The sequence below is a fragment of the Urtica dioica genome, chromosome 8, assembly GCF_054948205.1.
Source record: "Urtica dioica subsp. dioica isolate 48M chromosome 8, U.dioica_male_clone48M_v1_H2, whole genome shotgun sequence".
In the NCBI taxonomy this organism is placed as follows: Eukaryota; Viridiplantae; Streptophyta; class Magnoliopsida; order Rosales; family Urticaceae; genus Urtica; species Urtica dioica.
This window is the reverse complement of record NC_142763.1, coordinates 27,676,403-27,691,456: the sequence shown is the minus strand read 5'-3', so window position 1 is coordinate 27,691,456 and position 15,054 is coordinate 27,676,403. Positions and strand designations below refer to the sequence as shown.

The 15,054-nt window shown below is 37.4% G+C and overlaps 2 protein-coding genes across 2 annotated transcripts; one reads left to right on the top strand and one right to left on the bottom strand.

Annotated features, from left to right (window-relative positions):
- Positions 1 to 3,876: 3,876 nt before the first annotated feature.
- Positions 3,877 to 10,712, top strand: LOC149388829 (transducin family protein / WD-40 repeat family protein). Its single transcript, XM_089623515.1, has 10 exons — positions 3,877 to 4,167; positions 4,675 to 5,097; positions 5,297 to 5,416; positions 5,788 to 5,865; positions 6,146 to 6,319; positions 6,522 to 6,599; positions 7,257 to 7,432; positions 9,686 to 9,850; positions 9,948 to 10,008; positions 10,336 to 10,712. The coding sequence occupies exons 2-10, from the start codon at positions 4,702 to 4,704 to the stop codon at positions 10,525 to 10,527; spliced, it is 1,440 nt and encodes a 479-aa protein (XP_089479641.1). The 5' UTR covers positions 3,877 to 4,167; positions 4,675 to 4,701; the 3' UTR covers positions 10,528 to 10,712.
- A 1,981-nt stretch (positions 10,713 to 12,693) lies between these two features.
- LOC149388828 (uncharacterized) lies at positions 12,694 to 14,617 on the bottom strand. Its single transcript, XM_089624110.1, has one exon. It carries the CDS (start codon positions 14,236 to 14,238, stop codon positions 13,048 to 13,050), a length of 1,191 nt encoding a protein of 396 aa, XP_089480236.1. The 5' UTR covers positions 14,239 to 14,617; the 3' UTR covers positions 12,694 to 13,047.
- Between the last annotated feature and the right edge of the window lie 437 nt (positions 14,618 to 15,054).

Genomic DNA, 15,054 nt, shown 5'->3' with positions numbered 1-15,054 from the left:
TCGTTTTCATCCCCCTCGCCATCGCCCTCTGTCTCATCGAATATTTCAAAATCCATCTCTTGTCTTGCATGCATTCGAATATAGTTATGCAGTGCCATAGTTGCGATAACTATTTTTACTTGATTTTTGAATGGATAACTCGGCATGACATTCACGATTCTCCATCTTTTTTTCCACACTCCAAAGCTCCGCTCGATGACGCTTCTCAGAGAAGAATGTGCACGATTGAAGATTTCTTTGCTTGTAGTAGGTTGAGTTCTTCTTGCACGAAAATGCTACAGATGGTATGTTTGACTTTTATACGCACCAAGATATCCAGACAAATTAGGATAACCAGCGTCAACCCGATAATACTTTCCTGTTACATATCAAGTTGAATATAATGATTTAGTTTAAACTGTATACACGGCAAAGCTATATATATATAAAAAATTAAAGTCGTTCCCCTAACCCACCTCTAGAAACCATACATTTTGAAGGTTTTGGAAAGTTAATCTCAGTATCACGAAGAGCGGTAGAGAATACCCTTGAATCATGCGCGCTACCTTCCCAACCAGCATACGCAAAAGTGAATTTCATATTGAAATCACATACAGCCATAACATTTTGAGTAGGGATCTTCTTTCTACCGATAAACGGTATTTGATCTGCTTGAGGTAAAGAAGCTGGAACGTGAACACCATTTATAGCACCAATGCAATCCTTTAAAAAAAAAAAAAAATCTCAATTAATTTATACAAAGTATCGATGAAAATAAATAACAAAAATGTGAGTATAATACCTTAAAATGTAGCATATATCTTGGATCGTTTGCTATTTCTTTGGGAGTATTTTGGTGAAACTTGTACCCGGTCGATGTCTAGCCTCAATCTCCATAATACAAACGTCGCATAAGATATCGACCGCATCATTATCCCATATTGCTTTTGGTCGAGCTCGTGTATCTTGATTTTCAGTCATCTACAAATATACATTAAATTCAGATAAATTTTTACTAAAGCAATAAAACAATATTTTAAAAAAATAGTTATTTGTACTACATAAATATCTTCACATGTATTTTCGCATTATAATATTAAAGAAAATAGATACTTAAAAAAGGGTAAACAAAAGAAGGAAAAATAATGAGCTATGCATTAATATTATGGAGAGCTATGCATGATATTATTTTTAATATTAAAATAGTTGAACTATGATTTCAATTAAATATGGTGAGACCATTTAAATAAATAAATAAAACTATGAAATGAAGCTGTTAATTAAAAATTGGCAACCTAATTAATATATAAAGTTAATAAAATCATAAGGATTTTCTAAGCTTTAAATGAAAATAGGCCACTCAAAATAATTGCTATGAAAATAAACTAGTAAGATTGGCAAAAAATAGTTTTACTCTATTCAAAAATACATTAATAAATTCCATAAAGAAAGAAAAATAAGATTGGCAAAAAAAAAAAAAGAGTAAGACGATATGCTCGAACTTAACCAGAGTTAAGTTTTATTCCCAACTTCATTTCATTCAGTCGGTGGAGTTAAGTTTTACTCTTTCTCAAGAAAAACTGGTTGCGACATTTTTTTAGAGAGAGAGAGAGAGAGAGAGCGAGAGAGAAAGAGAGAGCGAGCGAATTCTGGTTATCTTGTTCGAGTCGAGCGAGCGAATTCTGGGAAGCAAGCTATTCTTTAATTTTGTTTTCTTCATTTCGGTCTAGGTTTTCATCTACGTTGATCTGAATTTTTTTTAGGGGTTTTGATTTCTAAGTTCTCTTCGACTGAGCGAGCGATTATTTGATTACATTATTTGATTTCTTCTTCATTTCGGTTGAGCTCTAGGTTTTTCATCAACTCCGTTGAGCTGATTTTTTTGTTAGGTGGTTTTGATTTCTAGGTTCGAGGGTTCGAGGGTTTTCAGCTGGGGAGTTTGGGGGTTTCTGAGTAGAGCTCGGCAGGGAGTCGGTGGAGGAGTCGAAGATCGCAACAAATTGGCGCTACGGTTCATCACTTCAAATCCGGGATTGTTTTTAGGGTTTTGATTTGTTTTTAGGGAGAACGCTAGTGATCGAAGACGTTGGTCCACTTTCTCCAGCTCGCCGTGGACGAACGGCCGGGCTGACTCGATCACGAACAGACGTCAATTGATACCGACAAATAGGTATGTTTCATATCTTCATACCGAGAAGTTTTCAGTGTATTGACATTATACTCAGATTATTTGGAAAAACAAAAAAATAAAATAGACTAACCTTGAATAAATTCTTTCCAGTTTCTTCCCCTTCCCCAGCTTAATGTTCGATCAAATCCGTAAGTGCTTACAGGTTTTCATTTTTTTATTTGAAACTGTGTGTATTTTTGTGTATTTATGATAATCTGTTAATTTATGTATACAAATATTTTTATAAAAATCTGTTGAGAAATTTAAGCGGATAGTTGTTTACCATTTCTTCTGATAATCTATTGATGATTCTGTGTACGTTAGTTGAAGAAGTCTGGTTGTTAGAGGCTTATTAGGAAATAATTTCGGGATAAAATAATGAGGACATTCCAGTAATTTGGTTCAGGATACTTAATCGCTTTTAGCAAAAGCTACGATTCGTAGCTTTCGGCAGTTACGTTCAAAATGGAAAAACAAGTTTGAAGTTTTTGGAAACAGCTGTTTCACCAAACAGCTTTTTTCAATTATGTTTTTTCAAAAAGCAAAAACAGCCCCTGAAAAACTGAACCAAACGGGACCTATAGCTACTAGCATATTTGAAAGTGTACTAATAGTTATTGTAGTATGTTTTTTTTGTTACAATTACTAATCTTCCTCTTACTTCGTCGCCGAGCCTCAAAATAAGCTCGTTTTTTTAGATGAAGACGAATGCTTGAAGTAAATGTATAATCTTAAAATTTATAAAAAAAAATTAGGTCTCAGAATAAAAATAAGGAGTGAGATATTATATGATTTTTTTTTGTTTTGAAAAGAAGATAATTCAAATCATTTTGACTTAGATCAATATAATTAAAAAGAATATAAGTTAATATATATGTATATATAAATAAATAAAAAGTCAATTAAGTATAAGTATAATGGTGGTACCTAGGATAGCCTGGTGGTAATTCCACACCACCTCCCGTGTGGAGGTCGTGAGTTCAATCCTCACTGCTTAAAAAAAAAGTATAATTATAATGGGTGATGTAGCTAAATAACAAATTTAAAGTTATGAATTTAAAAAATAGTCAATTTTTGTCTTAATTTAGTAAAATAACAAAAATGTATAGTAATCTGGTTTTAAATTTTTTTTTACCCCAACATTAATTTTTTTTGAAAGTGATAAATTGTTTATAATAATCGTCAAAATTTTTAATCTTGACTGTCAAAAAAATTTTGATAACGTAAATTTGACTACTTTGCTAAAAAGTTGAAACTTTGACTATTTTGCTAATCAATAAGTTTCAAATGACTATTTTGTACAATTTTTCGTTAAATATATAATCATATTTACAGTTTTACATTGTTATAACATTTCGTAAATCTTAAGTAAATAATCACATCCATATATTTACACGCGTGAATTGACGTAAATATCACACATTTTTATTTGAATAAAATGACAAATCATGAATATCACGTCATCTTTATAATTATTTATTTAAGATTTACGAAATGTTTACTATCCGTATCGATCTCAAATATTTTGATTGACTAATTATTAATTCTTTGATAAATAAAACTCATGTTCAATTATGATATTTTATTGAATATACCGTCGATAAAGATATCAGTTGCCGACATCTCGAAGAAAATTGGATCCTCGAAATTTCATGGATAATGGTATTTCAACCCTTTCGTGTGCAATGCTAATTTAGCGGCTGGTTTTAATTTTAATTTAATTTTAATGGATAGTAAAGTGACACGAAGTGAGTTAGAGTCAATTTAGATGACACCCTCCCAAAACTAGAGTTCGACTCCGATTGGGTTACAAAATCCACTATTTTAAGTGCAATCGATCACCCAAGTCCCCAAATTTATTACAAAACAAAACCTAGCTGCTCATACCAATCCAATCCAATTCAAATCGATACCACAACAATATCAACCGTTTGTTTATTTCAACTCACATTATTATCAATATTATTTATTATTTCCTCGCCGACGAAAATCGTTCGCTTCACCACTGCCGTGAAAATGTAAGTTGTTTTCTCATTCGGTTTTGTGTTTTGGGGATTGTACGGCATGGTCTGTGGTCGATCAATATTTACGGAGTATTTGGTCCGTAGACTTTGGAACTCGAATGATTGATTTTCTATCTATTGCAGAGAGCCTTTGTCGAAAGGTGTAGCAAACGCTTTATCGTTGAGGTTTTGCTAGGGTTTTTTTTGGATTAAGATTCTTTGAGAATTCTTAGGAACTAAAACATTAGTACTCACTTAGAAGAGAACGACAAATCATAAAATTTCAATCACCCTATGTTTGTATGTTGATTGGAATAATGGTTTTAGAATGCTTGTAATACATGCGTTCATTGTAAAACCCACCCCCCACTGAAGTAATTACCACAAAAAAAAGAAGTCTTTATGACTTGTTGGGCTTTATCTATCACAGACAGGGTAGTCTTTATGACTTGTAATACATATACGAAGCTTTTTGTTGTAAGAAAATATTGTCTCTGGTCTGATTGAGATTGTATGTGACAGCTGGAATATACAAGGAGTTATGAGGAGATGGGCTACTCGTTGAGCCGAATGGAGTTAGAATCGAACCTCTACGACAGTGATAGCGCTGCTGGCCCCGGAGTTAGTGGTACACAAAGATCGGAGAGTGCTTCGAGCGATTTAAACCATGAGCTAGCCCATGCCACGAAGTTGAGGTCTCGGCCGAATGAGGTTCACGGAAAAGTGGGACCCGGGAGAAGCGAGTTTCCGGTTTCCACGGTGAAGATGTTGGCGCGCCGAGAAGGGAATTACTCGGGAAGAGGTAGGTTCTCGACCGCGGATTGCTGTCACGTTTTGAGTAGATATTTGCCGGTCAATGGTCCGTGGCCCGTGGACCATATGAATTCTCGGGTCTATGTCTCGCAGTTCTCCGAGGATGGTTCTCTCTTTGTGGCTGGATATCAGGTAATTCATGTGACATCCGAGAAGTTAATTTTTGTTGCTACATTAATTTATATCGTTTTTTTCTTTTGTTTTTTCTCCGAGTGACCTATTTTATGCGCCATTTTGAACGTGGAGAATATATGGTTCCAATTTCTTTATTCGTATCACTATTATATTTTTTTTCGTTTATCTCTCACGTTTGAATGAACATTTGTTGCAGGGAAGCCATGTTAGAATATACAACGTTGAAAAAGGTTGGAAATTGCAGAAAAATATTCTTGCCAGAAGTCTGCGATGGACTATTACAGATACATGTCTTTCCTCGGATCAACGTTATCTCGTAAGCAGTTGTATTCTTCTAATTACGTTCGTGTATAATATATAAATATCTTACCCCCTTTTAGTGCTTATATTGCTTAAATTACCATTTGATTAATAGACGTTCTTCCTTTTTACCCTCATGGTATGATGGGTGATTTAAAAGGCATATTTGTTCGTTTTTATTATTTTATTATATTGGTTTATATGTCATGGATATTAGTTTTATTTTTCATTCTTGTTTCCTAATCTACTTATTTCAATTATTTTTAGTTTGATTTTTTATAATTTAGAGGAGTTGTCACTGAGGTCTGGATGGGGCATATTAGTCATTGCAATATACAATTACATATTGTGACGTAATATTTACATGCAATTTATGTTCTATTGCAGGTTTATGCCAGTATGTCACCTATTGTGCATATTGTCAACATTGGATCTTCAGAAACAGAGTCATACGCAAATGTCACGGTATACACTGACTTGGTTCATAAAACTGTTCCTGAGTTTTTAAACTATCATTTACTTATAGTATCAAGGGAAAGATCATTGTATCATTATTCAGGCAAACGAAATACAAAAAAAAGACTTGTTATTTAGCAAGTCATTAATTAGAGACTGGTGTGAAATTTTTCCAGTTTGTCACGATGATAGCCCAAGAACTCTTTTTTTGTTCATGTGATTTTTCATTAGAATGTCTGTCTGTGAAAATAATTATTCCTGACGTTGAAAACTCATCTTGTTTGTGTAGGAAATTCACGAGGGTTTAGATTTCACGCGTAACGAGGAACGATCTTCTTTTTCCATATTTTCTCTGAAATTTTCAACAGATGGAAAGGAAGTTGTTGCTGGGACCAGTGACAATTCAATATGCGTTTATGATCTTAACGCAAATAAGCTATCCCTTCGCATTGCAGCACACACGGTATCATATACAGAGCGACAAAAAAGTCATTTATTTCGATTCAGTTTATTTCATTTTCCTTTAATGTCATCAGAAATATAATGTCAAGTCTTTGGCCAGTTCATGCGTGCCTGCATAAATACACTTGCACTGATGAGTTTTACTCTAATGATTTTATTTAATATTTCTTGGACTTAGTTCTTTTATTCTTTTTTTTTTGCAGACCGATGTAAACACTGTATGTTTTGCCGATGAAAGCGGTCATCTGATTTATTCTGGAAGTGATGATGCTCTCTGTAAGGTAAACCCAAATCCATATACAAGAAAATGCGTTCAGATGTAATTATAATAAAAAAAGAGAAAAAGAAAAAAAGGCTTCGTTCACTAACCAACAAAATAGAAAGAAGAAAAAGGATTAGCTACGTGGTAAGCATATCAACCCAACTGAACGCTAACTGCTAGAACATCGTGATTAGAACCTTTAAGACTTCAGTAAAGAAGCATAGAGAAACTTTTGTTTATTGATTCGACACCAAGAAAAAAAAAAGTGCTGCGCCTTGTGGGAATCAAGAATTTAGGACACCAATTTATGGTGTTAGTCAAAGGATGCCATGGTAATTATTTTGTAAGATTTGGACTTTGTGGCAAACAACTTGTATAAAATATGAGAAAATTATAATGAATGTGTATCAATTGAGTGGAAGAGCTTAACCCCAAATTCTGGGATGTGTGGATAGTCGCACGGTCCCAGGTTTGGATTCCCTTTGAACTAAAAAAGAATTTGATTTTTGAATTTGAGTGGAAGAGCTTGATTGAAGAACTTGAATGCCTTCTTGTAGAAACTAATTTCCTACAATTTCAATAGGTCTTAACGAGTTTCTACAATTTTTTTTTTGATGAATTCGACTTTAATTGTTCGCCTCTATAATTTATTTATTATTTATTATTTTTATCGTAGGTCTGGGACAGACGGTGCTTTCGCACTACTGGGAAGCCAGCGGGAATCTTGATGGGACACCTTGAAGGTATTACCTTCATTGACAGCAAGGGTGATGGCCGTTATTTCATCTCGAATGGAAAAGATCAGTGTATTAAACTCTGGGATATACGAAAAATGTCATCTAATGTTCCCAGGTATGCATTTTTTTTACATGCCTTGTTATTTCTAATGAGATCTTCCTTTGTAATTGACACCTTGATCATCATCCTGCGCTAAGTTGTGTCATGGGGCTTTTGTATCAATTATTATTAAAGTTAGCATATAACCAAAAACTATATTCAAAAGATACATGAGTGGGAATATGTTATGTTATCAATATATGGGTACTTTGGTAATAATAACAGTAAGGGTTAGTATGGGTATTAATGACATTTTATAATGGTATATATATAAGGTAATCGGGGAAAAAGAGGGGTATCGAATGCATTGTATTGAGTTTTCCTGAGAAAGGAAATTGGAGAGCACCGGGTCTCTGTAATTACCCGAAAACACTATCGATTCACAATTCACATCAAATGGTATCGGAGCGAGTGATCACGATCATGGAGAGATTAGACGAGCTGAATATCAGATTCGACAAGTCGATGAACATAATTGACGAGTCGTTCGACAGACTTCAAGGTGATTTGAAAAAAAATAATTGAGGATGGGATCAAACAAATGTTCAACCTCTTCATCAGAGAACGCGAACGAAGAAATTCAGTGCTGATCCAGGCTGAATCGAACCTTAACGATGCTCGGCCAGGAAGGTTGTGTGCGATTATCAAATGTTTTGAGGTTCGTACCAACGCCGAATCGAAGAATTGGCTGAGTCCGCAGATCAAGCAGAGGTCAGCGAGGTGAGCGATCGCGTCGGAGCCGATGCTGGCGACGGCCAAACTTACCGGAGTGGGCTCTGGAGTTTGGGCGATCGACGAGGCGAATAACCGAGAGAGGAAGAAGAAGAAGAAGAAATCATCAAGGGAGAGGGAATAATTCACGCCACACAGCACAAAAATCAACACAAACTTCTCAGATCGAGAAGGAAGCATCATCAGGCCAGGACGGGTACGAAACCTCCTCAGGAACCGAATCGAGGTCAGGAGCTCGAAGCCAGGATCTGCGAGATGAGAGGATCTTCAACGTCACGAGTTCGAGGTAGAATTCTGTTCGACGACTCTCTAACCGAGAACAGATCGGCGAGGAATCGAGCCCTGGGCCGAAATCAGTTCGGCAAAGTGCGAGGGGAGAACAAGTCGACGGCGGTGGAACTCCAGCAACTTCAGGAGCGCGGTGGTGTAGGTGCATGAGAGAGTGTGGACGCTGAATAAATAAAAAAATGCCCTAAAACAGAAATTCATTTTAAATCTAGGCTTATTGGGCCCAAAAAGGATATTAGCATTAGTGGGTTTTTTTTTTAATAAAAAAATTAGGTACATAGCCAACTAAAACGTTTGAAATTGCTATATAGCCAACGTTTCGTAAATTTTAGGTAAATAGCCATAAAAATGACGTGACGTAATTAATGAAAGTGACTATTTAGCTAAGATTTACGTCTGTAAATATATGAAACCGGCTATTTACCTAACATTTACGTCTGTAAATATATGAAAGCGGCTATTTACCTAACATTAACGAAACGTTGGCTATTTAGCAATGTCAACCTGTAAATATGGTTATTTACCTAATGGACCCTTTTTTTACCTATGGGCTAGGCAGATTCGATTTATTTTATTTTATTATTAGGCTAAATTTTTTCTGAGATTGGGGTCGCTGACAGCGTCTACATCAATGTCAAGTGACCACCACCTTGAGGACAAGGTGTTATGATATGAATATATGGGTACTTAGGTAATAATAAACAGTAAGGGTTTGTATGGGTATATATGACATTTTGTGATAATATATATATATATATATATATATATATATATAAGGGAATCGGGGAAAAAGAGAGGTACCGAATGAATTGTATTGAGTTTTCCTGAGAAAGGAAATTGGAGAGCACCGGGTCTCTTTAATTACCCGGAAACACTATCCAAACACTATCGATTCACATCATAATATATATTTTATTAAACTATTTCTTAGGAAAGAAGTGTGCGCGGGCGCGCGCGCGCGTGTGTGTATTCTTACAGCTCCTTCGGTCATTCTTGTGAGTGGCTAAGTTATACTTATATCTGTGGTCGTCTGGAATGGAAGTGAATTCTGGAACTTGTAATTGGGAAGTTTGTGAGGACATTATATTAATTCCGTTGTGCATACTCATTTTTCCAACCTCAACCTTGTAGGAAAATTATGTTTGGAAAACCTTACCCTTGTTTGTTTTGTACTTCTTGAAGAAACATCATCAGTGTTAAATGGAGTGATTTAATGATTTTTTTTTTTTTTTGGGGGGGTGAATGTAGCAATCATGTCCGGACGTATAGAAGCTATGACTGGGACTACAGATGGGCGGACTATCCACCGGAAGCAGAGGAGGCAAAACACCCGTGTGATCAGTCAATCTTCACATATAAAGGCCACTCAGTCCTTCGCACTCTTATTCGCTGCTATTTCTCACCAGCTTATAGGTAAGTTGTAGTCGAGTACGATGCTACCACAATTTTACACGTAATTACTACCAATATCGTATATATACACACTCATGCCTTTTCCTACTTTTTGCAGCACCGGTCAAAAGTACATATACACGGGATCTCACGATGCCTCCGTTCATGTCTACGACTTGGTACATAACCTATCCGCAACCCTCATTCCTTCATAAAAAGCAGTTTATTTTTTATTTTAATTTTTTTTTTAACTTGCATGATATTCTGTCTTGTCATGATAATTGGCCCCCCCCACAAAGGGTAAATCTGGTTTACTGTTATTACATTGACAGCAACGGCTAAGTTTTTATTCCTTCTCTTAAAAACAAAACTGTGAGTGGGTCACAAAGCTGCAATATCCACAGCCTTACCAAAAGAAGAAAAGAATGTTTTTTCGGCCTAAAAGTTTTGTTCTTGTTTTTGCTGACGAACGTCTCGTTTGTTTGTTTATTTATGTGTGTGTGTAGATAAGCGGAGCCCAAGTTGCGACTCTGAAGCACCACAAATCACCAGTGAGGGATTGTAGTTGGCATCCATATTATCCGACACTTGTCAGCTCTTCATGGGACGGTGATGTGGTCAAATGGGAGTTCCCGGGGAGCGGTGAAGCCCCGATTCCGGTCAAGAAGAGGATTCGGAGGAGACATCATTTCTTATGAGAAAGATATTTAAAGGTGCTTCTGTGAGTATTAGTTTTACTGAATAAAGATGGGACGTTGATACTAGATGCTCAACAAGTGAACCTTTTGTGTATTTATGGTATATAAATAAATAAATATACAATTATTTTTATTACAGTCAAATATAATGTTCCGACTTCCGACTTCCGGGAGTAGTTTGCCTACTTTTCTTTTTTCATTCATGCCGTAAAAGATTTTGGAAATGTTGAATCAACCAACAGTCAACAAAAAAGGACGGTAAAGAAGATCTGAATCTTTAATTTTTTTTTTTTTTTTTCGGACTAGCTTTACATGTACGAGCGAATGTGTTTGTCTGTCTTAAGAAAATTCCTGGTAAAGTTGGGTAATAGACAAACTTCCAAACGAAGTTAAAACTTTTAAGTGGTTGATTTACTGCAGCTACAAACGAAAAAGAAAAAAAAAGAGTACTTGATTAACAAGGTTAGTAGTTGTATGATGATGTGGGACCCACAGAAGTTGTTTGAAGTTAAAGTAGTGGGTCCTGAAAATGATGAAAAAACATTTCGGTATCAACAACCAATTACTTAAACGAGGGATATTAACTTTGGAAAACAAGCTTAAAGATGGGAAAAGTTGGGACACTCGAATAAATAAATTATAAATAATTACGGAATCGATGTCCATCATCAGAAGAACAAAGGAAGAAGATTACCACTTCCACTTAGCCAACTTGTGAAACACAAGCTTAGTAGATTTTATTTCTCTCTCCTTTAATTAACTTTCATTTGTCCTCTTCTTTCTTTTTCTGTCCTTCGTAAAACTATATGATTTCTATTACTATATTCCAGCATAATTAAGAGTGAAGTTATTGGCACAATGCATTCTTAATAGGTGAAGTGATTATTGACGCAACGAGTATGTATGAATCATGATAATACAATAAAAGTTGATTCCCCTTTGTAGGGACGGACTGAATTCTTGCAAATGGAAACGATAACCACATAAAACCGAACCTGAGTAAAGAAAAAGAAAGTTTTGTTGACCTTCATGGCCGAAGGACAGCATATAATGGGAGGATTCATGGGAATTTGCATTTTAAAGACCTTTTGGTATAGTCCCAAAAAACAAGAGACAAAAAATCCACAAATAAGTCAAAAGGAAAATGTTATGGGGAACTCTCTCAAGCCTCATCCATTCCATGTGCCCAAAGGAAAGGCCTTTATGTTTATCTAATTACATCCCCACCTAATATCTCAAACCTTCTTCCCATGTCCATGTGTGACTTCAATGCCTTGCATTACAAGACACTTGTGTAGATAAATAAAAAGGCAAAAGAATGGACGATCATAGATTCATAATACTCATTTGGCTAAGCTAAGCTTAAAATATGAAAAGTGACAACATCATACTGCTTCAACTACCGTGGGGTTTGGTTCGCCAACAATGATTTGTTAAAAGCAAAAACATTCTTTATATTGAACATTTATTTATTCATCATACACACACACACGTAATATCATCAACATGCACGAATCATTGCAATGTGGGAATGGACTACATTTATGATGATGAAGCTTACAAACACGTAGACGATATAATTATGAATGGCAGCAGCTGGCTGCATATTGATAATGCATATATCTCTTACATTTTTAATTTATATATACATATATATATATATATATGTATTGAATTTGTCACTTACAAATTACAATAAGCCTTGCATGGAAAGAAAAAAAGAAATGGCACCCAGCAGAGGCGTGAGAGGACCATCATATTCGTTGGAGTCCCCAACATCTCTCTCTCTCTCTCTCTCTCTCTCTCTCTCTCATAATAAAATGAAAAGAACTGGACTTGAAAAGCATTTCAGTCTTTTCTAGTAATGCATGGACATGTTTTAATCAGCTTTATAGTGGTAACAATGGTAGGAGAACAAAAGAAGAGGCCTGAATAAACCAAAAACAACTCCATTTCTCACGAATGAAAAATAAATTGACATTGAATTGGGAGTTCTTCTATTTCCAACACAAAAGTAAATAACTAGGTTTTGATTCTCCTTTAAGTAATTTATACACTTGAACAAAATTGTTGTGCGTTATTAAATTCAAAACACTGCAATGCAATATGAAACACTGACATTGCCACTAAATAAACTAAGAAATAAATACTTGCACAGCACAGGCGTAAGTATAACATGAATTTATAAGATATTAATTATGGCATTAATACCCGTTTGATATCATACAACAACAAAAGAACAACGCCACCAATAATACCCCTGTCCCGAAAAAAAGCTTTCTTTTTTAACCACCATAAATTAACAAAATATAATTTATAATCTATTTCTGTCGCTGCTTATGTGAATTGTGAACTATTCTCCTCATTACTCCATATTCATTTTCAGATATCCACAAAAACAATATTACCATTATTATTAGTATTATAAATATACTTAATAAATGAAATGAATAAAGATTAAAAAAAAAACAAAAAGAAAGGAATAAAAACCTTGCATGAAGCGAAATTCCCATACTACCCTTACCCCTTCCACTCAATGCACTGAGCCGTTGGGCGAGTAATCTGGTTCCCAGCGCGTAGAGGACACGGCGTCTGCAGAGGCGGAACCATGCAGTTGTACTGCAGACACAGTGATGAGCTCAGAGGAATCTCCGCCGTCGGATTGATCTGAATACCGGTGAGGTAGTTGTGCTGAAGGTACAGAATCTGAATATTCGAGGCAAGAAGCCGATCGACGAAGCTCCCCGGAACCTCTCCCATGAACCGATTGTTGTTCAGGAAGAGATTCTGTACGGTCGAGAGCATCGGCGAGATCTCGCCGGATAGGCGGTTGAAGCTGAGATCGACGGTGGGGATCGCGACCTGTTCGGAGGGACGAACCGCGCCGGAGAATTGGTTCCTCTGGAGCTGGAGAGTTGAGAGAGGGAACGAGAAGATTCGCGAGGGAATCGGACCGGAGAGCTGGTTCAGGCTTAGGTCGAGGTACGAGAGCTGGTCTAGGCCGGAGAGGAGTTGGTCCGCCGCGCCGGAGAGGCGGTTCCAGGCGAGAGAGAGGTGAGTTAGGGATTTCGGGAGGGAATTCGAAGCGAGCTCGCCGGAGATGGCGTTGTGGCTGAGGTCGAGGCGAGAGAGGGCTGGCGATCGGAAGGGAGGAAGATGGCCGGAGAGTTTGTTGTGTGAGAGGATTAGGTTGGTTAGGTCCGGGAGAGACGCGATTTGGCGGGGGATTTGGCCGGAGATTTGGTTGTAGCTTAGGTCTAGGGTTCTGAGGCGGCGAAGGCGGCCCAGTGCTGAGGGAATCTGGCCGGAGATGAAGTTTCGGGATATGGCGAGGAACCGGAGGTTCGGGAGGTTTGAGAGGGAGGCTGGGAGAGTGCCGTACACGCGCCCTGGGACGAGCGTGAGTTCGGCTAGCGAGGTGAGTTTTCCCAGGGCCGGGTCGAGTCTGCCGGTGAGTCCTGGCGAGCCGGCGCGTGGATCGCCGAGGTTTAGGGAGATTACTCTATCACCGTCGCAGAACACGCCGGAGAAGCCGCAGGGATCGGCGGTGAACTCCCAGGACGCGAAGAACGTTGAGCCTGGGAGGTCTTTGAGGCTCTTTCGCACGGCTTGGAGAGCGAGAAAGTCCGACGGGTCGAGAATCGCCACGGCAACGGAGCTTAATCGGATGAGGAGCAACACCAGAGAAAGCACCGCCGTGAGTCTCGCCATTGGAGAATCAAAGAGATAGAGATAGAGAATGGCTCTCTGTTTGATGGTGGACTGAGTGACAATGGCGGGGATTTAGTTTTTTTTTATAGGAGTTGAAAAGGCAAGATAAAAGGTCTTCTCGCTTTTCCGTGAGAAGGCAATGGAGATTTCTCGTGAACGAGGCTTGGAGAAGAAGCAAATGAATAATGTGACTCTTTTTTTTTCCTTTCCTTTCTTGGTTTAATGGCTTCTGAGAGAAGAGACGTTATTTTGTTTCAGAACACTTCGGTACTATTCCAATGTAGAAGAGAAGAGTGGCAAGAGAGAGAGAGAGAGAAGCACATAATCACACGTTGATATGTGTTTTTTATTGATGTTTGGGATTATTTTATTTCTCTGAGTTCTTTCTTTATTGGGGCTTGAGATTTGTGGCAAACGGTTGTCCGAGCCTACGTGGTAGCCATGGTGTCAGGTTCGGAGGACAGCTCAGCACGTGACCTCGGCGAGCGACAACTAAGCGAAACGGGCGTGGGTCACTAGGATTACGGGAAGTAGAACGGTGTTAAATATCACCGTCGAGTTTGAGAGGTGACACGTAGGCGAAAGTGGAGTTATTCGTGGGAAGAGAAAGAGAGGAAGGATTGCGACTTGTACGGTGAGGCTCGTGGGTGACAGCTGGACGCGGTCTCCTCTCCAAGTTCATTTTATGCGGGCCCGGATGGATTCTTCTTCTTAATATTTTATTCGTTTATGAACTCCAACCAAGGTCTAACTTATATGCATAAATAAATAAGTAAAAATTAATGAAGCTTGTCTTTTGCTTGTCAACACTCATCT